Source organism: Pseudonaja textilis, chromosome 3 (genome assembly GCF_049901715.1).
Source record: "Pseudonaja textilis isolate UNSWEBS1 chromosome 3, rPseTex1.2, whole genome shotgun sequence".
Taxonomy (NCBI): Eukaryota; Metazoa; Chordata; class Lepidosauria; order Squamata; family Elapidae; genus Pseudonaja; species Pseudonaja textilis.
Genome location: NC_141992.1, coordinates 152,657,085 through 152,682,055, shown reverse-complemented (window position 1 = coordinate 152,682,055; position 24,971 = coordinate 152,657,085). Strand labels below are relative to the sequence as shown.

Sequence of the window (24,971 nt, the reverse complement as noted above, 5' to 3'; positions counted from 1 at the left end):
AGAAAGACTTTTGCTGCTTTCCTTGCATGCAGCCAAAAACAGAAGAAGAAAGAAGCAGAAAGAAGCAGCCCAGTGGCCAGGTGAGACATGTGGGGTGAATGGGGCAAGTTCCACCCCTCTACCCTTTCCCCCCTCCACTCACTACCTCGTGTTGTTTGCAATGCAAGCGACATGGAAACCAGTCGCGCACGCACTATTGTTGGAGAAACACGGTAGTTCCAGTTTGCATGGCTCTACTCAAGGTAAGGTTTGCACTCGGCTGAAAGAGAAAGTTAAATCATCCTAACCTAATTAAAGTACAGCAGGGCTTTTCTTATGATCAAGACTACAAGAACTGTGAAAATTATCTGGCTTTATAATATCATTCAAAGTCAGAGCTGAATCTAAAATTATGCTAATCCGATCTAAAGTGAAATTATGATGACATTAAGAAACAAAAGATCACTTCTGTAAAATGATGAAACACCTATTAATAGCACTTCCACTGTGGTTAGATACAATCTTCAGTACTCAAAAGTATTATTGCATTGCTCTGCCTGGATTATATGAGAGTAGAGCGTACTGGACAATATCATTACCAATTCTCTCGGCGACTTCAACCAATTAAAATATATAGATGTAAACAGAATGAAAAACAAGATTGTGTCAAGATCACTGTTCAGTTGAAAAAAAAAAACTTCAAACACAACTTCTAGAATTTCTAGGAGTTATCTCTATCTGACACAGACAGGTAATTATGTGACAATAATAGACATCCTAGTCAATAAAACTGCTGAGAGGCCTGAGAATCAGTTGGATCTATGTTTCTTGCTTCCAGAGCCACAATAGATTAATAAGAATAAAAAATTATCTGGCTGATAATCATAGTTAATTCTAATATTCACATTCATTAATTACAGCTAGATTGATCTCCTGTAAACTTAAATAAGCTTAAATAAAGTAGCAAATGCAGAAAATATAGAAATGCAGAAAAATCACGCTCCTTTTGTCTTTTGATATACTTTTCTTCATTCTCTCTGAATATTTATTTGCTACTACGGCAACCACAGTTATGGAAATGTATGTATTTTAGTGTATAGATTCTTCATATTCTAAACTGCAGAAATAATGTAAAGGAACTGGATTTACCTTAAAAAATCATTATATTTATAATCAGAATAAGATAACAATCTTTGATCAGTGTCACTAGTAAAACCTGAGAATTTTCCTTACTTGAAAATTACCTATTTGGAAGTTTTTCCCTTCAGGGAAATTAATTAAAAGAAACTGACAGCTCTCTTTGCTTAACACATTTGTTTTGTTGTATATAAACATTAGTGAACAAGGCTCCTTTGAGGGATAACAGAGACACGATTTTGCAAATATGTATGGTTTATAATTATAGAATTGTTTGTTAAAGAACCTGCAAAAATCTTATGCTCCTACATTACTGTTTTAACTTTTAATTTTACTTTATTAATAGAGTTAAAGAATATCTAAAGTACTCATCTTGTTCCCTTGTACCTTCTTTGTATCTATCATATTTTATTAACCATCTCTAAATAATGAAATTTCTTACTTCTTTCTAAATAAATGTCAACCTGAAATTTTAGGTTGCATATCAAAAAGTAAGAACAATTAAATACACATTCAGTATACATTTAGGATTAATTATATATATTAAGTGAAGAAGAGTAGGAAATGCCCTCTAATAGGACCAGCAAATACATATCCCCTCAGATATAAGCTCTATTAAATTAAGTGGAACTCATTCCTAGGTATGCAAACTTGCATATTAATTTTATTTCAGTGAGATAATCCTATTACTTATATTATCAGCCCTTGCAAAAGGAGCCTATACAAAAAGAAAAGAATGTCTGTCTGTCTGTCTCTATCCATTCATCCAGTCATACACACACACACACACACTTATCTACAATCATACATTAAGTCATGAGCTACGAAACTGGTAAGTCTCTGAAGGTAAAGCTATTTTTTTTCTGGCCTGACACACAACATAACCATATCATTATTTTGATATGATCAACTGAATCCTCTTAATTCCTCACTTTATGATGCTAACAGTGTCCCAAAAACATACGAATATGCAGACATAAACATTCATACAGGACATACACCAGGCTGTTTTATATTTTGAATGCACTTTTATATACAATGCTTTTTGTATTCAAAAATAACCCTTAAAACTTGGTATTCTGGTTTCATTTCTAGGTCATCTGAACTATAAAACTGTAAGTCAGCAGGACAATCCAATCCAATCCTTTACCTGAACATACAGATGCAAGTGCAAAATTATGATTGCAAGCTGCCATCAGGCTAAAAACAGCTAGAACTAACTATGGAACACACAATGTTTTGAAACAGCAGATAAAAAGAACAGAGCAATGACTTAAGTCCCCACAATCCCCCACACAACAACAAAATATTTTATTAATCAAACCTCTTTTTTCCTCATAGTCTTCTCTCTTCTTTGTTTGACATTACTCCACTGTCCATGCACAGTTAAGCGTGCCATATCCATTTTAAAAGAAAATGCATAAAAAATAATCCACAGATCTTTTACAGCTGAAACTGTGTTATTTTTCTGATCCACGTTCTTGCCACAAAAATTAACCGGCAGTATGATAGCTCCAAGAGCAGACATCTGATTCTTGACATTTAAAGATACAATACTGATGAAAAATAGTGATGCTTTATTAACTGCAAACAGCTTGTGCGGGAGTCACTGATGTACTCCCAAAGAGTATAATCAGAACATTCAATAATTTCAGTCTTTCAACTGTGCATTTTTTCAGAGAGTGCTAGCTATTTATTTTAAAGGAATAACAGCCAGGAACACCAACCTGGTCACTTCATATAATTATTTCCTGTTCAGATGTTTTGTATGTGACAAAAACTGACTGTAGGTTGGTTCATAGTAACAAAACACTGTGGCATTACTAAGTGTTTAAAGGGTCTCAAGTTTTCATCACCAAAATAACATGAAGGCAGATCCCAAGATTACAGAAGCTAACAAATCTCTGCTCTGGGAATATCAGTACATTGACACTGTAATGCAAAATGAAGGCTTTACTACCTCTAGCTCCCTGGGACCCTGCTGTGCTGTTTTGTGTGCCTAGAGTGCCTTTTTAATCCCCCTCAATTATTCAAGGAGCTCTTGTTCTTTTCACATATTAAGAAAGTGAACCAGTTCCTTACTGTATGAATTCATTTGAAACACTGCTTCTTAGCAACCAAAATGCAGATTTATTCATAATTTGTATTTAGATTAACTCCCACTTACATCTTTTCATTTGCAATCTCATCTCAGTGTAAAAAATATACATGGAACCAAGAGCAGTACAAGCAATCAAATAAATGACAAGTAACTATACCTGAAGATATTGGCAGGACCGTTCCTGTTGACAGGTCTCTGATTTCAGTACTGTCTGGTCCATGTTCATAGAAGCTTTTTGATAAACTTCACGAGCTCTGCTTACTGTCAGAGTAGAGGACCAAGAGCTTTTTTTCATTAATTGAGCATCCAGATTTACAGGCAGGTTTGCACAGGTAGAACATTTAACATCGTTATTGCTTCTGGAAGGCTTTACTGCATGTTCATTTAGAGTATTATAGGCTTCCATAAAGTACTGAGAAGTAGAACGATCAGGACATCTTCCCATGGTCATTATTCTACTTGGTCCATGATAAATGCAAACATCATTATCTAGGTTGTCATCTGAGCTCCACCATCCAGGTGCATTTGACCTGGATTTTCCGTCCGATCTTCTATCTTTACTTTTGCTACGTTTGCCATATCTTATACTATGCATGTCTTCTGGACTTGCTTTTCCTCCATTGATGCTGCCCTTTGATGGGCCTTCAAGAGAATGAGATTTTGTGAAAAGCTTTTGAACAGAATGCACTAAGTGGCGGATCCTTCCTGGACTATCACTACGATGTTCTACAGCAGTCCTTTTGTACTGTAAAGTATGGTAGCCATCTCTATTAAGAGGAAGCTGCCTTTCAAATTGATCCAAAAGATTGGGAGGAATGCGATTACCTTTACTGGTTGTTCCATGTGACACCAAAGCACATTCATCCTTAAGTTCTTTCTGGGAATTATAATGTCTCCGAGGAAATGTGCTGCTAGCAATTTGATCACTGTATGGAGCCATGCATTCTCCTTGAAAAGAGTTTCTCTGAGTATAGTAAGTATGATCTGCAGGATGATGGTCCATAGGATTTAATAAATATGGCTTTCTATCTGAGTGATGTACCAGAGAGTCACATACAGGTTCACAGGCAACCCCATGATGGTGACTGCGACTGCCAGATAATCCTTTCATCATTGATGCAAAAAATATCCCAGAGTCATCTGAATATGTGCACGTATTTTACTGATAGATCACCAAGAAATCCCTAGAAAAATGGAGAACAAAAATGTGAAGTGATGTAATAACATGCATATTTGATTTTTTAAAAATTGTATTAAAACATTTGAGGCATATTGAGTTAATTCCTACTGAAAATCAGTGTGATTAAGTTTATCATAGTTAACTTTCATTACAATGGAAATTAAATGCAATTAATTTTCTGGATCAAAATTAAAAAATGTATGGATGCTGTGAAAATTCTTTAAGAAGTCATGCTACAATAGGATATGTTAAAAGATACATACCTCCTCTGATATAATATATTTGGAATTTGTAGCAGAACTCATTGAAGCACAGTGGTAGGCACTACAAGTAGACCTTGACTTACAATTATTCATTTAATGATCATTCAAAGTTACAATGGAAATTTAAGTGAGGTACAACTGGTTCTTACATTTATGATTATCACAACATCCCTGCAGTCATATGATCAAAATTTGGGTGATTGGCAACTGGCATGTATTTATTTTGGTTGCAGCATCCAAGTAAAATCAATAGTGGAAACTGTATTTGCTTAATGACTGTGCAATTCACTTTAACAACCATGGTAAAAAGGTTGCAAAATTTGATGTGACTGACTTAACAACTGCATTGTTTAACAACTAAAATTCCAGTTCCCATTGTGGTCATAAGTTGAGGACTACCTGAATATTGGTCACATATAACTATTAAACTAAATGAATAGTTCCATTCCTAAGGAAATAGTATATAAGAGTAGTATGTATAACAATACTACTGATATAACAATACTTCAAACAAAACAATCAGTACTATTGTGTGTGGTTGAATCTACCTTTCTTCATCTTAGCCCATGGAACTTGAATACATGGAACTAATCACAAAATAGAAAAAGGAGTTATTTGTCTATGGGATGTCTTAATTTACAGTCACACTGATCAATTTTTCAATGTCAAGATTCAGAGAATGCTAAAATCCTTAAAAAGAAAACAATTATATATTTAAAACAGTAATTTGGTGCAGTGGTTAAGGCACTAGGCTAGTAAACAGGAGACTTTGATGCTTTAGGCATCAAAGTTGGCTTGGTGACTTTAGGCCAATCACTCTCTCTCAGCCCAACCCAGCTCACAGGGTTGATGTTATGGGGAAAATAGGAAGAAGAAGGAATATTTGTTCATTGCCTTGAGTTACCTATAAAGTAATAAAGTAAAAATGTTCCAGCAGGGATTGTTGAGATAATATATCAGAAAACAAATTCTACATTTTGAAATATATATAATTAAAGTTCAAGATAAATATAATTTAGACATATCACATATTGAGATGAGAAATAAAATTTCATTTGATAACATGGCTGAGGAGATAAATTAAAAACAGCTCAGAGGGATTTATTTCAGTCTTTAATGTTCAGTATGTGGTCCTTTTATTCTTTTCAGTCTCTCATGCCTGCTTTTGACAAGAAGTATTGCCAAGTATTCTAAAAGTATGTAATTCAGTGTAGAATAAATAACATTTTGAGTAGTCAGTCAAATGGAACACAATAGTTTATTCAAAGATGAGGATGGTTTTAAAAGCATTTAAGCAAGAATCAGATCTTTTCAGTTATATTATATTTACTGTTTCTGACAGTTCTTTGTAATATTTTTCAGTGTTATCAACAATTTTGCAAACATGATCTACTATGCTATGGAAGAGTCTTGTAAAATAGTTGTTACTGTAGTTTCTAGGTTCAATCGTCAAATACCTGTGAATTATATTCAGAACTGTTACAGAACTTTATAACTCTGTAACTAACCTTATGCTAGTGAAACCAAGAAGTTTTCTAATTTCTCTGATTAAGATAGGAGGAAATAAATGTGGATATAAAGCTCATCCATATCTACACATAACAGCGATATGTATGCCCAGCACAGACTACAATACAAGTCAATACATGTCATGTGCACATTTATAGCATGTAAAATGAAATGCCTAATGAATGTTGAATGTTGTTGCCTGAATGCATTTCATCTCTCATGATTGTAAGGTACAAAGAAAGAAATCCTGCTCTCCAAATATTTCTGAACTACAACACACACACACACACACAAACACACACACACACATCCTATTGGCTTAAGCAACATTTAGCAGAATGTAGACAAAAAGTATGACATAGCCCAGAAATTAGAGGCATAACTTAAGAAAAAAATGGAGACAAAAGTAGAACCAGTAGAACACAAATGCTATCCTCTATAACCTTTCCTTATTTTTCTATCCTTGCAAACCATTCTTGTATTTACCACATCCATAAACCTTTTCTTTGCTTTTTGTTGTCTGAGAATCTTGGCAATTCCATTCAACACAGCTTTCTCAGTCTTCCTTTTCATTCCTCTTTATCTGTTTGTTTGGTAATTTAGTCCTTGTTTACTTTATTATATAGGACACTTAATGTTGAAGAGGATTTCTGTGAATACCAGGGAACAGTCAAAAAAATAGTCAAGATACTCTAAAGATTATCAAACAAATCAAACAGAGTTCTCATTCAAGGCATAAATGACCAGGCTCAAGTTATCTTATTTCAGACACAATATGCAAAAACCTAACTCTCTAGAGAAAGCTCTAATTCTGTGATACATGGAAGGAGAAAGATCAGCAACAAGTTGAAAAGACTTCCTTCCTTCCTTCCCTCCCTCCCTCCCTCCCTCCATCAAAATCAACATTACAGACTATTAAATCTAACCAAAGGCAATTAATAATTATTTGGCCTGATATAGCAAAAATACAAAATCATTGTATAATATTATAAGGAAAAGATGTGATAAACACTTTGCACTATATTCAGTTTTGTTTAAATCACATTGCCATGACCTCCAACCTCGCAAAACTATTATTCATCCTCTGAGTTCAATAAAGCAGTATCAATTCAATTGTAATCCAAATTAAACTATTGGTATAATAAATATCATTTGTAGTTTTTCAAATCTGGATAGAATGAGAAAAGAAAAGTTGGGGAATATTTCAGGTTCTAGTAATTATGATACCTCATTATTTTGATGGGCTCAAATTAAGTTGTACTATGTAGAAGTTTGCAGCATATAAATTCATATATCATTGCCCTTACTTAATTAAATTGTAAGTGGATGTGTCTATATAATTGCCTTTTCTGATAGTTAAATTCTAAGTTCCTGATTTTTGTATCATTTATTACTTTTTAATATTGCAACCTTCTTCATATATGGTACCTTCGAGACATAGATGTGTATAATATGGATAATGCTCTTATCCATAAGAGCATTGTTTCTTCTGAATGGGTAATATGACAGCTGTAGTTCAATATATATAGCTATATATATTATTTAGGAACACATTGTGTTCTTTCCATTGGGAAAGAAAGAACTAATTCCAAGGCCACCTAAATTATTGTGAAATTACTGGGAACATGGGTTTTTTTGTCATTATGTGAAGAACAGATGAACAGCTAAATATATAATCTATTCACTTACAAACATGAGCTAAAGATGAGCCACTGCCCGCACAGTTCAATATGAATGGGAACAATAAAACATACAACCTGAGTAACCTATGAAGAAAATTATGCCATACTGATTCTTTAACAACTATTCATACAATTAGACTTGTATGAAATATCAAAAAAAGAAGAACATTATGTTAAAATCATCTAACAGAAAGATCCAGAACTTTGGTATAAATATGTAGCACATTATACATTATAATAGAAGATATTACATAATACAAAATATTATTTTCTGCATGCTTAAAATGTATAATATTATACTGTAGAGGCAGAGGCAGATTAAGAATCTTCGTACAGTTCAAATGAGTCCAAAATATTGTAAATTGGGTTTTCTACTTGAAATCTTACAGCAAACCCAAAAGGGCGCAACATTCTTGCTTTGAATTTCAGGACAGATAATATCAAGAAATCATACTGATTCCCATTATTCCTGCTTGAGGGCCAATTGGAATGCCAGTTATAATGTCCTCTATAATTGAAACATCAAGCATAGTCCTCTAATATAAACAACTTGTTAATTACATTGATTCTCCATGGATTTCTTTTGCTATGTCATACAATGCTCTTCTTTCTTTTTTGTTTCAGAATAGATCACTTGTTTGCCTGCACCAGATAACCTTGCTTAGTTCTTGCTTTTTTGAACTTTGGCTAATGAGCTCAGAATTTGATGATTTGCCATTTTGATTGCCACTTGTGTCTTGTCCCATGCCTTTCATTTTCATAATTTCTCAGACTGAAAATCAGTTTCACCCACAGAAGACGCTCTCTGGTCTGAAAGGTACCACTCCATGTACATGTCAACAGTACTTCTATGAAAAGGCAGAGACTGATAAATACTTTGATTAAAAATTCCTTCCAATGACGTGGATTACTATTATGTAGGAATTTTGTCACTGGAAAAGGAAGCTGGCAAAAAAAATTCCTGAGCATTGTGAGTTCTCTTTATGTAGCTCTGGATTGTGGCAACAGGCAAAATCTACAGCATACTCGTAAGTCTTTCTAATTCTCATTCCTTTTCTTCTCAATGTTTGCCAATTACTACAGTAAAAAAACCTGAAATTTCAAACAAATATGACTACAAGAGTAAAACTGTTTTAAACATATTAATGTCAATTAACTGACAATATCAACACAGAAAACTTCATATATATGGTTACATTTCTTTACAACAAACTGATGGTTACATAAATTCATGTATATTAATAAAATACAAACTTTAAAGCTTGGTTCTATAATCTACAGTAACTTTTAATACATAATTAAGAATGCTGCTTAGCGTGACTCATATGTCTTTCCTAGATAAGCACTATATAAACTTGGTGTGCTTTCAGTAAAATAGATCAAGATTCACTTGTGGAATTATAAAAAGTGAGATAATTTAGACTAATGAAAGGCAAATGTGAATGAACAAAAGCATAGTCACTGAAATAAATTATACACATGACATTTTTGTATTTTACTACTATTGTCTTCCAGCTCATAAAGAACAATGGACAATCTCATTATAGTTTTTATAAAATTAACCTTATTTTAATATATTAATTAAAAGGAATATATTCTTAACATTTGTGAAATAAGAAGTTATATTTAAGGAAATATTTTTAAAAACACACATTTAAATTTATACTGCAAACAAATTAGCTGTGTTTCGGCTACAAATTCTTTGTATGCATTTCACTGAATTAGTGAACAGAAGCTGGCGCATTATTTATTTTTTATTAATCAAATTTATATAGCCATTCATTTCACAAAAAGAAACTATTAAAAATATTTAAGCATCAATTACTTCTTAAGTTGTCAGAAGAGTATTTTTAATTTTAGTCAGAATGATTAATTGGGTCCATTTTTCAGAGTCTATCTTACTATGGTTTCCTATTGAATGCAAACATGGAAACACATCTGTTGCTAGTTGGCTAGTCTGAGAAATGGGCCAAAAATATAGAATCAATCTTATGGTTGTGTTCATAAGACATACTTAGCTAAAAGTTTGGTTAAACATGTATGCTATCACTATTTCTTCAACTTTTCTAAGCATGCCACTCATTTTGAAGTTTTGGAAAGTGGTCCTTGTGATTTATGATAAAGAGTCATGTGACTGATTCATTAATCATTAAACAAGTTTGTTAGTTCAGAGTACTATAGGAATGTAGCCTAGGAACCATTTTGCAGCAATCAAGTGGGATTCAATCAGACTTACAATAGTATAATAGCACAGCATGGGTTGCTGCTAATATATATGCTACAATCCTTACTTATTTGAATAAATGAAGTACTTCCTTTCACTCTCTCCTTTCTTTCTCCAATAAAAATAAAGGAAGGAAGGAAACTTACAGACTGATAATCAAAATCCCAATACATTTTTTGATATAACATTGCTTCCAGTATAACCATATTTATATCAATAAAAGCAACTCTTGAAATAGGATATAATATTACAAGATGTTTGGTATTATTTTTTTCAAACAAAATGTGTATAAGCTGGAAATAAACAGGCATTCTATCATGTCTTATTAAAGGTATGTTTACAATTCTTCTATGCATAAACCTGGAGAGATGATTTCTTTTAAGTATTATGAAGCCAGCAAGCACTAGAGCCTAAAATTAAAATAAATGGATGCAGCGGGATAAAATAACTACTGTAATCAATAGTACTTTGCTTACAGTTAAACAATTTAAAACTCATAGCATCGATGGGGACTGGAAAGACAGCTAATATTCTCTGAATTTTCTCTAACCAGTGCAACACAGAGTCTGAAAATTATGTCAGATGCAACTTCTCTCCAATGTCTAATAAAATCAAAATAAAATTAGGTCTAGGTACAGATCATTCTCAAAAGTGTCCTGCTGGGGATTATCAAAATAATTATGACCTAGAAAACAATTTACAATTATATATTAGAAGCAATTAATTCATTAATTCTTCCACATGTTCTCTTTTCATGTTCCAGATCAAATTAATTAGTTACATTTCAAACTATCCATACTGGCCAAGTAAAACACAGAAGCATTTACATTATGTAGGCCCATCAATATATTTTATTATGTTTTCTTAGTTGCATTATTAAAAAGATTTTACAAATTCAGAACTTCTCAGTCTAATCTGGATAGGTTATTTTTAAAAACAATTCTCTGGATTTTGGCACCATACTGCATCCTCCTAAAAGATTTGGGGCAATTAAAATATTCCAAACTGCTTAAAGATATAATTAAATGTCACATCACTCAGCAACTTAGGTTATAATACATGACTAATTTAAAACTATCATTGACAGGGGACTGAAGAAAAATTCCAGGCTCTTTTTTAAATCCAGACGCTGTATTCAGTACAGAAGGAGATGACAGATGTTTTTGTGGAAGCACTGACCTAACTTCTCTTCTTATTCAGAAGCATTCAGAAGTACAGACACTCCTGAGAAGAGGAACATGGCAGCCTTCTGATCTCTTGGATCTTCAAAGACAACCTGAGCATGTGAAACCTCTACAGATGGCTTTCTTAACCATTTCCATATAACAGTAAGTGAACAGTTCTAACAATTTGAATTAAAGCATACAGTATAAGGCTATGTAAATTTAGTATTCAACTTAATATAAAAGAAATCTACCAAATGTATGCTCTTTGTTTTCTTTGTTTACAATTTTTTACCAGCTAACTATATGTTATAAATTTTCCTTGATAAATCTTCTAATTATATTTTTGTTTGGTTCAATTCATGTTTTCACAAATGCCACAATCCATAATTAATTGTTAATGAAACAAGCATCTCTTAAAACATGCCATTGTGATTTAATGATAGGAGATGTAGTTGTTGGGAAAACAATCCCTATGGGAAGATCCACTGGTTGCTTCCCAGTTCCCTCAGGCCTGAAATGGAGAAGAGACTGAGGGAAATATGGTTAGCGTTGTTATGTTGAAACAGGGTGAAGGGTTGGCCCAGGACTTGGTAAAATTGCTGGAAGGCTTGGTTTGTACTCTTGTAGAGGAATAGAGGAGCAAATTCTAGTAGTGATGGATTAAGGAATATATATCAAGAAAAGTTGGACAAAACATTGCAGGGAAACAAGAAAAGGAAAGGGAAAGAATGGGAAGCCATAATTTGTATTGAACCCAACTGCCAGATTGACTGCATCAGTCGTGGTTTAGACTTTGGCCTCAAGCTACTTATGGCAAATGCCGGGCTTCTCTGCAATATATTCATTTTTTACTTGGTAATGGATTAATGAGCAGACCTGTCATGTATTACCAAAATCTGTTTGGGTGAAGCTGGCCATATTATCGTCTTTATAGATTCCAAGTATAATTATTTACTCCCTATTGGATAGGTATTCTGAATTAGGAAAGTTGGAATATAGATACATAGTTTTCTCCTGGAAAGGGGCCATGAGGATTCTATATTTATTGATTACTTACTGATATTAGAACAGAAATGTAAAGCTTTTTGAAATAAGAAATAATATTTTGAGAGACCAATTATTATAGTCACTTTCCCAGCAACTTCAATTTAGTGCTGTTGCTGCTGTTCCTGACTTAATTATAATCTGAAATATTGTATATTGTGAGCTAATATTGATCATGTGCCAAATGTCATTCAGTTGAGAGGGATTTGGACAGGTATCCAGAAAAAGCAAATAAATCACAACATAAAATTTTGTAGAGAGGAAAATAAAAGGCATAATGATGTATATGCTACTGAAGTTTATAAGTTATATTTCTATATATAATAATCAGCTTGTTTTCTTAATTTATTTGATATAAGCTTCACATAATTGCCACAAGAAATAAGAAACAATGATTTCTGATCACTCACCACTGATTATTAGTGATGCTAACATGAATAGTTCAAACAATTATGATGTTTATTTATTTAGTTGTTACTTCATTTATACGGGTTTTATAGACAATCTATAAGTAAAAGGAACAGGTCAGTTTATAATAAATAGAAGCATTTAAATAAAGCTGAACCAAATTTGGTTTACCCAATCACTCTACAACTGTAGCAAAAGTAGAAAATTCCTTGTGGATCATGGGTATAACTCAGTCCCAATTTATAAACCATATGTAAGTAAAAGAGGTGATGCAATAATATCACCAGCAAAAGCAATATTGAAAACTTTTGCATTGCATATTTTGCTCTGGAATAATGAAATAACAGCAAAGCATTTAACTTACATTTTATTCCCCTCCGTATTAGACAACACAGAATTATGGTCTCTGCAAATTGGCCATGGAAGAATCATAGACTCTATAAACAGAATCAAAGAACCTCATTTCTTCAGTTTAAACTCAAAAGAATGCTCACATTCTTTACGTTTTACATATAGAGTAACAAAAAATTTTACCCTCAGAAAAGCATTGCAGTTCATGAACAGCCAAATTCCAAATATGCTTCATCATCAAATGAAGAGGAAGGAAAAATAAGGGGGGCAGAAGGTGAAGTCTATAATTTTATTAAACATACCCAGTAATTTTTAAACAGGTACTGTATGCAAAGGTATGCCTAGCCTAAAAATGTTATTGATTTTTTCATTAATTTTTTCATTAATTCATTCACATACAGATGAAATATTGTTTGTAGTTTTCAATTTCTTTTCTGATTTGAAAAATAATAGACAAAATTAAGTTAATTTTATTTCATTGATTCACTAGCATACTGATATCTTATCAAACATTTATTTACTCATATATATACACATACACATGAATCAGTGGTGGGATTCAAAAATTTTTACTACCGGTTCTGTGGGCGTGTCTTGGTGGGCATGGCAGGGGAAGGATAGTGTAAAATCTCCAGGCAGAGGTGATATTTGCCGGTTCTCCGAACTACTCAAAATTTCCACTACCGGTTCTCCAGAACTGATCAGAACCTGCTGAATGCCATCTTTGACATGAATATAGATTATTTTTTTAAAAAAATTTGGAAAATAGAAAAAACAATAGAGACCTTAAAAATCTATTTTCAGTTTCGGGTTTACCTGTGCAAAGAACGAAACTGAACAAAATTTCTAGAAAAGTAATAATAGAAAAACTATGTTATTATAATTTTATAAGTGTAGAAATGAATTATGAAATGCAGGTAGTCTTCATTTAATGATGGTAATTGGGACTGTCAATTCTGTCATTAACCAATGCAGTTGTAAAGCATGATATCACATAACCACAATGATTACAACAGAGTTGTGGCAGTTCCATGTTGTTCTTAGATGAATCCCATACATTTCCAATGGTCACATTACATCACCATTTGCAATCTCCTGCTGGCTTCCCCATTGCCTCTGCATGTCTGGAATCAGCAGTGAAGATTGCAAATGGCAAATGGCAATCATGTAAACATGGAACATTGATGTTGTAACTGCAAGCTGGCTGCTGTCATAGTGGGTTCTGATTCGGAGTCTGAGGAGACTGATGACAAGCAGCCAGTGTCAGTTCCAGAAGGCTGACAGACAATGAACAGCCATTTCCAGCACCACCAGGTGGACTTCCATTTGATCTAGAGAAAAGAGAACGTTTCTTTCAACAATACAGACTTTTTAAAAGAGTCAAACATTTAGTTAAGGCACTTAAAATAATTTGAGCTGGATTCTCTCCCATTGTCCTTTCTTTCTTCATGCCTTCTAATAAATAGTAGAGAAAATAGTAAAGCAGACTCAAATTATATGGGCCTAGTCAAGCATTAGTAGGTTAACCACTTCTTTACTGTATAATTAAATATGACACCCTCTAGTAAAATCATCTCAGTTATATGTATAGCTATTTCTACAATCCTTCCTATAAGGGGCATTATTTATGTTGGCTGCCTTACTCAGGCTGGCAGGATGTGTTTTCTATCTTCAGCCTTCCGTAAAGACTATTTTCATGAAAAAAAAATGTGTCTCTAGTCTCCCATCTTATTTGATGATCTTCAGAACTCAGTCAGCAATGTTTCAGGAGTGTTGGTGTATCTTTCTCTGGAATCAACAAGTCTTAATAAGCCATCATTGCCTAGAATCCATTTTGAGCTTCCAACCATCATTTCTTTTTTCTTTCCTAAATCTCTTTCTTTCAAATCTATCAGTTTTTTCTTCCCCTATGTGAACACACCACCTTACCCTTCCAGCTGAGAATATTTCTTTCTGTGACAAACGTGTTTTTAATCTCTTTTTCTTTCATATGTTAGCAGATAAAAAACATTTTGCATGTCTCTAAGCTCATTTCACAGGATGGTTGACAGCCCTTAACTGCTACATACTGTCACAATGTTTTTAGAATATTCTTAATTAATTATTAAGAATTAGGAAGAGATGGAATAGTTAACCAAAAGCTATTTTGGCATCTATGTCACATTTCAGGAGGTAAATGTCAGCCTTCAAGATTTTCTTCCTTTGCTTTGCATCTTTCGGCTGTCATAAGTAATGGGGGAAGAGGGCGGACATGGTTATGGGAACAACCTGGAGGTGTTACAAAACATAACAGTATAAGTTGGGTGGGGGGAGATTCTTGCTTAGGTTTCTATCCTATGCTATGCACAGCCGCAACTCTTTATCAAAATATGTCAAGGTCAACGGACAGAGGCCTCATCACCACCTGGGGATGCCCACATGATGCTATACACAACTTTTAATTGGATGAGACAATTGAACTATTGGGGGTGGGAACATTGCCATCACTTTGTATATGTGATTTACACGCTCATTTTCTCAGATTCAGAATTCTTTTGTTACTACTACTTGACTTCCAGTAAAAGATATCTTTTCTCTAATTAATGGAGTCTAAGTATTTCTTTCTTGGGTTTTGGATGGAGCACCATCTGAAATTATTCTGAATTTGACTTTACCAGCCCACCCAGAGAATTAATAAATTTTCTTCCGATGGGGTCTGAACACAATGTCTAATCCAGCCAGCAACCAAGAAGACCTGGGAGAGAATGGAGGACCAGATTCCCTGCTGTTAGAGGCGGCAGGGGAAGCCGACTTGTTAGCAGAATTAAGTCTTGGCAAAAAGCCACCTGTAAAACCAAATGGTCCCTGGGAGTTGGCTGGAAGGATCCTGAGGAAAAGCCTCCTCCAGGAGTGACCACTACCCATCAGCCTGGAAGAGAAGAGCCATGGCAAGAGAAGGAAAGAATGAATTTTTTACTAACTCAAGCTAAATGAAGCTGTTGGAGAACCTCAGACTGATCAAAGGTATGAGGAGGAAGAGTGGGAGGCAGCCCCAGCCAGAAGAATCAGAGCAGCCACCCCCATAAATCAACCTGGGCCGGTGCAGCAGGCAGCAGCAGCCCAGGGCTCCCCAGCAGGGGGAGTAATTGCCAGAAGGCATAGAACTCCAAAGGTGCCTCTGTTGGAAGTGAAATATGGGGGGGGAATCCCAAGGAGTTAGGATTCTTCCTGGCACAAATCTGGAGCCATATGAAGGAATATGGAGAGGATTTTTCCTTGGAAGCAGCCAAAGTTAGGTGTGTTACCAGGACTCTTGAGGGAACAGCTGCAAAGTGGATGGTGACTTTGCATAATGATAATGTCCCCCAGCTGATGAATTATGACCTGTTCATGACTGCGCTGCGGGCCAGGTTTGAAGACCCACTTGCTGAACGTGAGGCCAGAATTAGGATGAAGACGATAAATCGGGCGGAGATCAGTGGCCGACTATATCCAGGAATTTAGAGAGCTGGCATGTAATGTTCGAGGCTGGTCCCAGGGGGCCCTGATAGAAGCTTTTATAGATGGGTTGAATGAAGATGTTTATCAAAGCTGTATTGCCAGAAGAGACCCCAGTGATCTGCAGCTGTGGTACGTGCTGGCAGCAGAGGTGGAAATTGATCTGATCTGAAACAGATACTGAGGGGGGCCTTGGTTGGAGCAAGTCCTCCCCCAGCAGCCCTCAAGAAACCTTAAAACCTCAAAAGGGAGGGATGGCGGCAAAACCCAAGACCACTGCATGCTTCCGATGTGGGAAGGAAGGTCACCAGGCTGCAGACTGCCATGTCAAGCTAGAGCCAAAGGGGGTGCCAGGAGGAGGAAGAAAATCTGAAAAAACCCCAGCAAAGCCTTGCGAAATGGCGCTTAAAGTGAAGGAGGTTGTAGAGATCGCCCCTCCAAAAGGAGAGGAGCTGGATACTCTTCTGAAGAGAGTGAATCTGAATCAGAAGACAATTCACTGGTAAGTCCAAACAAGAGCCCTGTGACCATTCCAGTGAGATTAAGGGTACCCACGTCGGGAGCCAAAGGGGAAATGTTGGCCTTGTTAGACTCTGGGTGCACAAGGTGCGTAATCAGCTCGGAGGTAGTAGAGAAAATGGGCTTAAAGCTAAAGACTTTAAAAATGCCCATAGCCTTTTGCCAACTGGATGGATCAGTAGCTGGGGGCAGCCCTGCACATTTCATTATGGAACCAGTAGAAATAATGATGGGGAAGCATAGAGAGACTTTGTGTTTTATTATGGCTCCTGGGATGGAGCGCCCCATAATACTGGGTTTGCCCTGGCTCCGGAAATGGAACCCCCACATCAACTGGAGGAGGGGATCATTGCGCATATGTACTGACCAACCCCCAGAAGGGGAGGGGGAATCTCAACCGAAACCCAAGAATCCCACAGAGCTGGCCTCCACTGGCATTGAGAATCTGAGGGGGGGGGGGGAGAAAATTCCAGAGGAATATTGGGACTTAAAGGAGGTATTCAGTGAAAAGGCCTCGGGTGAGCTCACCCCCCATCACTCAACAGATTGCAGTATTGAAATTTTGCCAGGAGTGAAACTCCCAAAACTGAAACTGTACTTGATTACACCATGGGATCTAGAAAAGCTGCAGTCATTTATTGATAAAAATTTGGAATGTGGTTTCATCCAACCTGCTAGGCCCCGAGTAGCAGCCCCAGTATTGTTCCATGAGAAGAAAGATGGCTTTCTGCATTTATGTGTTGACTATAGAAACCAAGGCCATTTCGGTGGAGAACGTGTACCCCTCCCTTTGATGAAGGATATGTTGGCCTACTTGGACAAAGGGAAATTTTTTACAAAACTCGACCTGAGAGAAGCATACTACTGAATTCGAATTAAGGAAGGGGATGAGTGGAAAACTGCTTTTAACTGCCCAATGGGCTGTTTCCGATTCAACGTTCTTCCCTTTGGCCTACAGGGGGCCTCTGTAGTATTCATGCAAATGATAAATCAGGTGTTCTATGAACATTTATACAAAGGGGTGTTGGTTTATCTTGATGATATTCTTATCTACACGGAGACTTGTGATGAACATGTAAAACTAGTGTGGTCAGTTCTGGAAAAACTTTGAGCTGCTGAACTGTATGCAAATTTGTCCAAGTGTGAATTCCACCAGGAAAACATTGACTATTTAGACGATCACATATCACATGATGGCATAGAAATGGATCAGGGGAAAGTTCGTGCCATTTCGTGCCATTTTCGCATCAGGAAACAACTTCAAAGTTTCTTGGGACTTGCTAATTTTTACTGTCAATTTATCCCTGCTTTTGCGAAGATTGCAATGCCTATCACAAATCTCCTAAAAACCAAAGGGGAGGTAAAACTGAAGCCTAGTAAACCACTGGAGTGGTCCATGGAGTGCCAAGCTGCTTTTGAGAAGCTGAAACAACTATTTGCTGCTGATCCAGTACTCAAGCACCCGGACATGGATGCTCCTTTTGTAATCCAAGCCAATGTGAGTGACATAGCAGTTGGGGTGGTGTTACTACAAGCAAACGAGACGGGGACTCTGCAACTGTGTGCATATACTTCCCGTAAACTAACGGAAACCAAAAGAAGATGGGCCATCTGGGAAAAAGAAGCTTTTGCAGTTTGCTGGGCTCTGTTCACCTGGAGGCATTTCCTAGAAGGGGCAAAACACCCATTTGAGGTGTGGATGGATCATAAAAATTTGGAGGTTTTGAAAATGCCTCGGAAGCTGTCTCCCAAGCAAGTTCACTGGGCGCAGTACTTTAAACACTTTAATTTTTCATTGAAGTACATTCAAGGGGGGAAGAACTTCATGGCGGATGCTTTATCTAGATTACCTCAATATAATAGTGCTCGCCAAAAAGTGGCATAGCCAACTGTCCCAACCAAACAGTTGGTGGCTCCAGTGGTTACCACAGCCCAGAAAGAGAAGGAAGTTGATTTATCAAATGATTTAACTGCACAATTAAAAGAAACTCTAAAACTTGATGATTGGTTCCTTGCTCACTCAAATAACTGTAACGTTAGAGATGGATTGGCATGGGTGGGGGCCAAATTATATGTGCCAGCAAATCTGAGAAACCAAATATTACAGCAAGCTCATGATGCTAAAGCTGCTGGACATTTTGGATTCATGAAGACCTTACACTTGGTTAAAAGGCAATTTTGGTGGCCTACCTTGAAAAAGAACATTGAGACTTATGTGGCTAGCTGTCCTATCTGCGCCTCAGCCAAATGGCCTCCTGGTAAACCAGTAGGCTTAGTACAAAATGTGGCTAGACCAACTGCTCCATGGAAGGAAATCTCTATGAACCAAAGAATCTTCCTCCCCAACTTATACAGTTATGTTTTGTAACACCTCCAGTTCGCTTCCCATAACCATGTCCCCCCTCCTCCCCCTGTTACTTATGACAGCCAGAAGATGCAAAGCGAAGGAAGAAAATCTTGAAGGCTGACATTCAGCCCTCCTGCAAAAGAGGCGTTCGTCCTATAAAAGATAAAAATAGAAGATAATAGAAAATATACATGTAACAGCACAATACTATATTTTAGGGTTTATCAGGCTATTTAGTACGAAATGCCTTGATAAGCTTAGGAGCTCTAACATTCTTCTCATTCACCCATTCGGACTGGGAAGGAGGAAAATGTTTCCAAACAACCAAATATTGGAGTCGACCTCTTTGTTTTCGAGAATCCAAAATTTCTTTAACTTCAAAATGTTGTTCACCTTCAATTAGCAATGGCACAGGGGGATCGACCTGAGTCGGTCTCAAGTCGGAGGTATGTTCAGGTTTTAAGAAACTAACATGGAAGACAGGGTGGATCTGTTGGAGGGTTTTACGGAATTTCAGTTGGACTGCCACAGGATTGAACAATTCGTTCAATTGGGAAAGGTCCAACATACTTAGCTTCCATCACTTTGCCATCACTTTGTATATGTGATTTACGCGCTCATTTTCTCAGATTCAGAATTCTTTTGTTGCTACCACTTGACTTCCAGTAAAAGATATCTTTTCTCTAATTAATGGAGTATAAGTATTTCTTTTTTGGATTTTGAATGGAAAACCATCTGACAGTAAATTAGGTTTCAACAGTTTCTTGTCTTTTTGAGTTCCACGTGTATTTTCCGGAAGAAATTTATGAGTTCAGCTAATTACTGGATATACAGTATACTGTGAAACCACCGCTCTAATTTATTTATTTATACTAAGTTATTTATTTATTTACCAAGTCCAGAAGATCTTACATTAAAAGAAGTAATATAATATCTAAAATTGGTATAATTTAAATAAGAAAAATTTTCAGCAATGATGACAAATATAAAAGAACTAGGTTGATTGCCAGACAAACATTTAATTCAAAATAACATCACTCCCAGGATACTAATGATCAAGGAGTGACTCCTGGAAGTATGCTAATAAAATTTAGTAAAACTACTTTAACTAATAAGATTTAGTAAAAGAATAATATAATGACATGATCTGAATCAACTTAATGAGAAGAGTCATATTTCATATGTCTTGTCTCCTACTGAAGAAATGTAGATTGCATCTGCTTTTCAAAGTAAGAAAGTAAAACAGCATCCTGACGCTTCAGAGAAATAAAATATTTTTTTTCCAAAGGTGAACCATTAAATACTTTAAGGGCATCTGAATCTATCAGGGAAAGGACACAGACTTTTTTTATGGAAAACTTTACTGCTAATTTTAATAAATACCTTATTTTAATGCATTTACATTTGGTACATAAACATATATCTACCAAGCAGAAACAGACACTGAAACAATTTTAATGCAGACTGAAAATTACTTTTATCAGAACACACACCCCAGTAGAATCTTGCAAGTCTGATTGTGTTATTTTTTCTTCCTCTTTTATCTTTGTGAAAATTGTCTGTGAGTTTTGGGGGGCGGGAATGTTGGCTGGCTGCTTGAAGCTTTTTACAAACTACTTACAAACTACTTTCCTGGTCTGGACTCAAGTTTCATTTATCTGATTGTTACCTAGGTAGTGGATCTTCCCTTTGTCCTTCAAGGCCATCGTCCTTATTCACTACAAAATTCCATGGAATGACTCACAAAGGGGCTGCTGTTGCGGGACAAAATGAAGTTTGTTTTATAGCCTGTCAACCTGTCCCCTCTCTTCTCCTCAAGTTGCATCAACAAGGAAAGTTATATTTTAGTGAAAATTAGGTACACTATTAAGTATCTGGCAAGTACTGGGCAACTAGTTAAGACAAAACTGGAAAATAATTATCAAACTAGGGCTAGAAAGGAAGTTATCTCTCAGCTAGTGAGAATAAATAGGAAGAGTTAGCTTGACTAAGCAACCTCTTTTAGAATTAATTAAAAAATGTGGATCAAGCAGAGAGACACACATGTCCTGATCTATACTATAAACAATAAAGAACAGGTATTTCCCTAAGGGTAGATGAAGAAAACTAACCTCCATTTAGTCTTCTCAACAGTAAACAGTCTAATTTCTTTCAAACTGTCTTCATAGGACTTAATTTTGAGTTTCTAGCTATCTCCCCAGATTCTTCTCTAAAATCGTTGCAGTTTGTTTGAATTCTTTCTGAGGTGCAATGCCTCAAACAAGATATAATATTCAAAAGATCTGTTCTCTAAATGATGGAATTGTCTGATTTTTGTGCCTAGTATAGTAACTCTCTGTAGTCCTTGTATAGTTCTTGGCAAAGCAGTGGCTCTGCATAGGTGACTGGATTTAACTGCACAGAAAACTTATACTTGGGAAATTGCATGCATAATTGCCAGTGAAATGTTGGTGCTTGTTATGATTTTTCTTAACATGGTACAATACAGAGAAACTATTTGTTTTATTCCCACAAAACTATCTCATTTTACAACATTAAACTCCTATCTTACTCTGCACCCTCACTGTTGCTGTAAGTGTAGGACTATTTCTATTCTTACATTTCCCTTTGTTCAATTTCTGTGTTTGTACACCTGTATTTTCTTAACTATTTCTTAGCCCTTTAAATCTTTTATTTTCCTCCAAGTGTTTTAGCTTTTGTAGCCAATCTCAGTCCATTTGTAGGTGAAAATTCTTTGAATTCCTTTACAGATTTGTGAATGGGTTTTTCTCTTCCTCCACTCACAGTTCTCTATTTCTGGAGCTGGTTTGTAGAACTCTGCAGTTGGGAGTGGGTTTGATTTGCAGGCTTGCTTGGGTTTGTGGACTCTATTTAGGCTCTTGTTTGCTCCTGTTCCACAGTGGTCTTGCAGCTCCATGAATGGAAATGTTCTCTTGCCATTTAAAGGCTATTCCTGTTTGGGGATGGAAGTTTTTCTTTCCCATATCTCTGCTAACTTCCAGGCTTGGCTTTTTTTTTTTTTTTTTGATGCACCCATGCAGAGATGCTCATTTTCAGTTCATTTTTTTATAAAACAAATCTTCCAATTTTGGAGAGGGAGAGGGTGGAACTGTTTTAACGGTCCTTCCCAGGGAGAAAAATTGGAACTTAGAAGGGAAAAAATACCAGGTGGTCAGTTCACTGTTCCAGAGTACTGTATTCTTAACACCACTCGCTGTACTATTAGCTATATTAGTGAAGCCATAGCATAGAGTAGAAGCTTGTATAGAATGGATCGCCAGATGTCATCACAAAATTTGAACTGTTACTGTATGTTAATTAGTGTCTTCCATGCATGACTAATGTGAGAACATTGTGAATGCTGAGAAATGATAGGGTTGCTAAGGAATCTGTGGAATCAGCCAACACGGTTGCTATGTTAACGCTGTTTTCTACTATTGCTTCCACTGTGCTTTTTGCCCTGTTGCTAGAATATCTCAGGATATCTCAGGATGCAGAATCCTGGAAATGGCCACAAATGTGGGTTAGTTGCCAAGTGCCCAAAATTCAATCGTGTTACAACAGGGGGCATTGGAACTTCAGAACCAGGTCATAAGGGGAGGTCCGTCCTAACTTCAAATGTTCACAAGTTGAGTACTACTTGCAAATGTGTGAGACTATTTGGTTGAAAGTTGAAAAACATTCTGCCAAAAAACCTAAGTAACACAAAGTGGAGAACCTATTACATGAACATCTAGAAGAATTCAGTCTTTTAGGATATCCCAATGATTTCAACAAAACCAAATAGTACTTTCAAATAAGATTAAATAAAGTGGATACTTGCCTTCAAGCCACAAATACAAACATTTGCCCAAAATAATTGCCTGTTTTATTTATATTATTTCCTTTATAATTTATCAATGGAAACTGATAGAGTGCATATCTCTTTTTTTCCTAGCTATTATTATAGCCTCCTCCAAATTTCAAAGAGGTATGCCAGTATAGTAACATTTTTGCATTAAGTAAGACAAAGCCAACAACTTCCTTACAACTTAATTTTAAGTACAGCATAGAAAGTTACCACTTAGAGCATATAGGTATGAGACTGACAACACAGGGTAAGTATTTGCTGATGTCATGGCTTTCCCAACTGTAATATTCATCTGTGAAATCTAGACATCAAAGTAAGTAAGTAAGGAAAAATCTATAACTCTGAATTGTGATGCTAAAGAAAATTACTGAGAAGATGTGATTATAGGACCAACCCAATACTAGATGAAATAAAACATGATTGATCACTCTTAACTACTAATACAAAAAAATCTAAAGCTTAAATGTTTTATGCATAAAATGAATATCAAGAGTTATTGGAGAAGGCCTGAAGTTTGATAAAAATCATAGGAAACTGAATAAAGGCCAACAGAAGACAAGGTAACTAGATACTATTCCTGATGAGTTTGGAAGAAATCAAAGAAACAGTTACTGACAGACAAGCCTGTTGAAGTGATGTCCATTGGATCATGAAGAATCAGAAGTGGATAACAACGGATTGTTTTTGTATGAAATAAAGTTGTAAGAAAAGTTGTTCTTTGTACTGATAGTTGTTCTTGGAGTAAAAATTGAAAAGAAGGTATACTAGTAGTCCTTGAATTACAACCACAATTGAGCCCCAAATTTCTATTGCTAAGCAAGGCAGTTGTTAAGTGAATTTTGCCCTATTTTATGGCCTTTTTGCCACAGCTGTCAAGCAAATCACTGCAATTGTTAAGTCTTCTTGTGAATCTGGTTTCCCCCATTGCCTTTGCTTGTTGGAAGCTGGTTGGGAAGGTTAGAAAAGGTGATCTCAGGAACCTGGAACAGTGCAACTGTCATTAATACATGCCAGTTGCCAAGCGCCTGAATTTTGGTCACATGACCAAGGGGATGCTGCAATGATCATAAGAAATCCAGTCATGAAATCACTTTCAAAACTGCTGAAGCTTTGAACAGTTGCTGTAAATGAACATTGGGGATGATAATACAAGATTGTTTAGAATAATGTTTCTTTACCTCAGCAGCTTCAATTGTATGAGTTTCAACTCCCTGAATTCTCCAAGACAGAGGGCAGCAAATAAGATTGCTATCGTTAGATTTACTGCTCCTCTATAAATACATTCTGCAATCTTTTCTCCAAAGATGTCATATAATCTTCAGTAAGTGAGTTTGAGGATAACCTAACTTAATTTATGTAACAATGCTATAATAAATATGATTAGCAAAAAATTATTACCAAGTTAATTTCTTTATCTAAGCAATTTAATTTTTTTAAGAGTAGATCATAGAAAGATAAGCATCAGTGCAGATCATGGAATCTTTTAAGGATTTAAAATAACTCCCAAACAACCATAGTATAATCATCAGTATCATTATGTATATTACTAATCAAACAGATTAATCCATAGAAATAATGCCACACAATATTCCAGTTTTTCTCTTTATTTTATTTAACTTAAATGTTATGGAAAACACTGTTTGTTTCTCAAGCTTCCTGTGATACAACTGATTTATGACACATAATTGCTTTATATTTCATAACAAATTCTCATCAAGTCTTCAGTGCAACAAT

At 35.7% G+C, this 24,971-nt stretch overlaps 1 protein-coding gene across 1 annotated transcript in view; it reads right to left on the bottom strand.

Moving 5' to 3' along the window:
- The window catches only part of DLGAP1 (DLG associated protein 1), a 284,261-nt gene that overhangs the window by 98,836 nt on the left and 160,454 nt on the right, over nt 1-24,971 (bottom strand). Inside the window, exon 3 of the mRNA XM_026699154.2 lies at nt 3,375-4,401. Coding sequence (XP_026554939.2) covers nt 3,375-4,331 — 957 coding nt within the window. The 5' untranslated portion in view covers nt 4,332-4,401. The remainder of the gene's footprint in view (nt 1-3,374; nt 4,402-24,971) is intronic.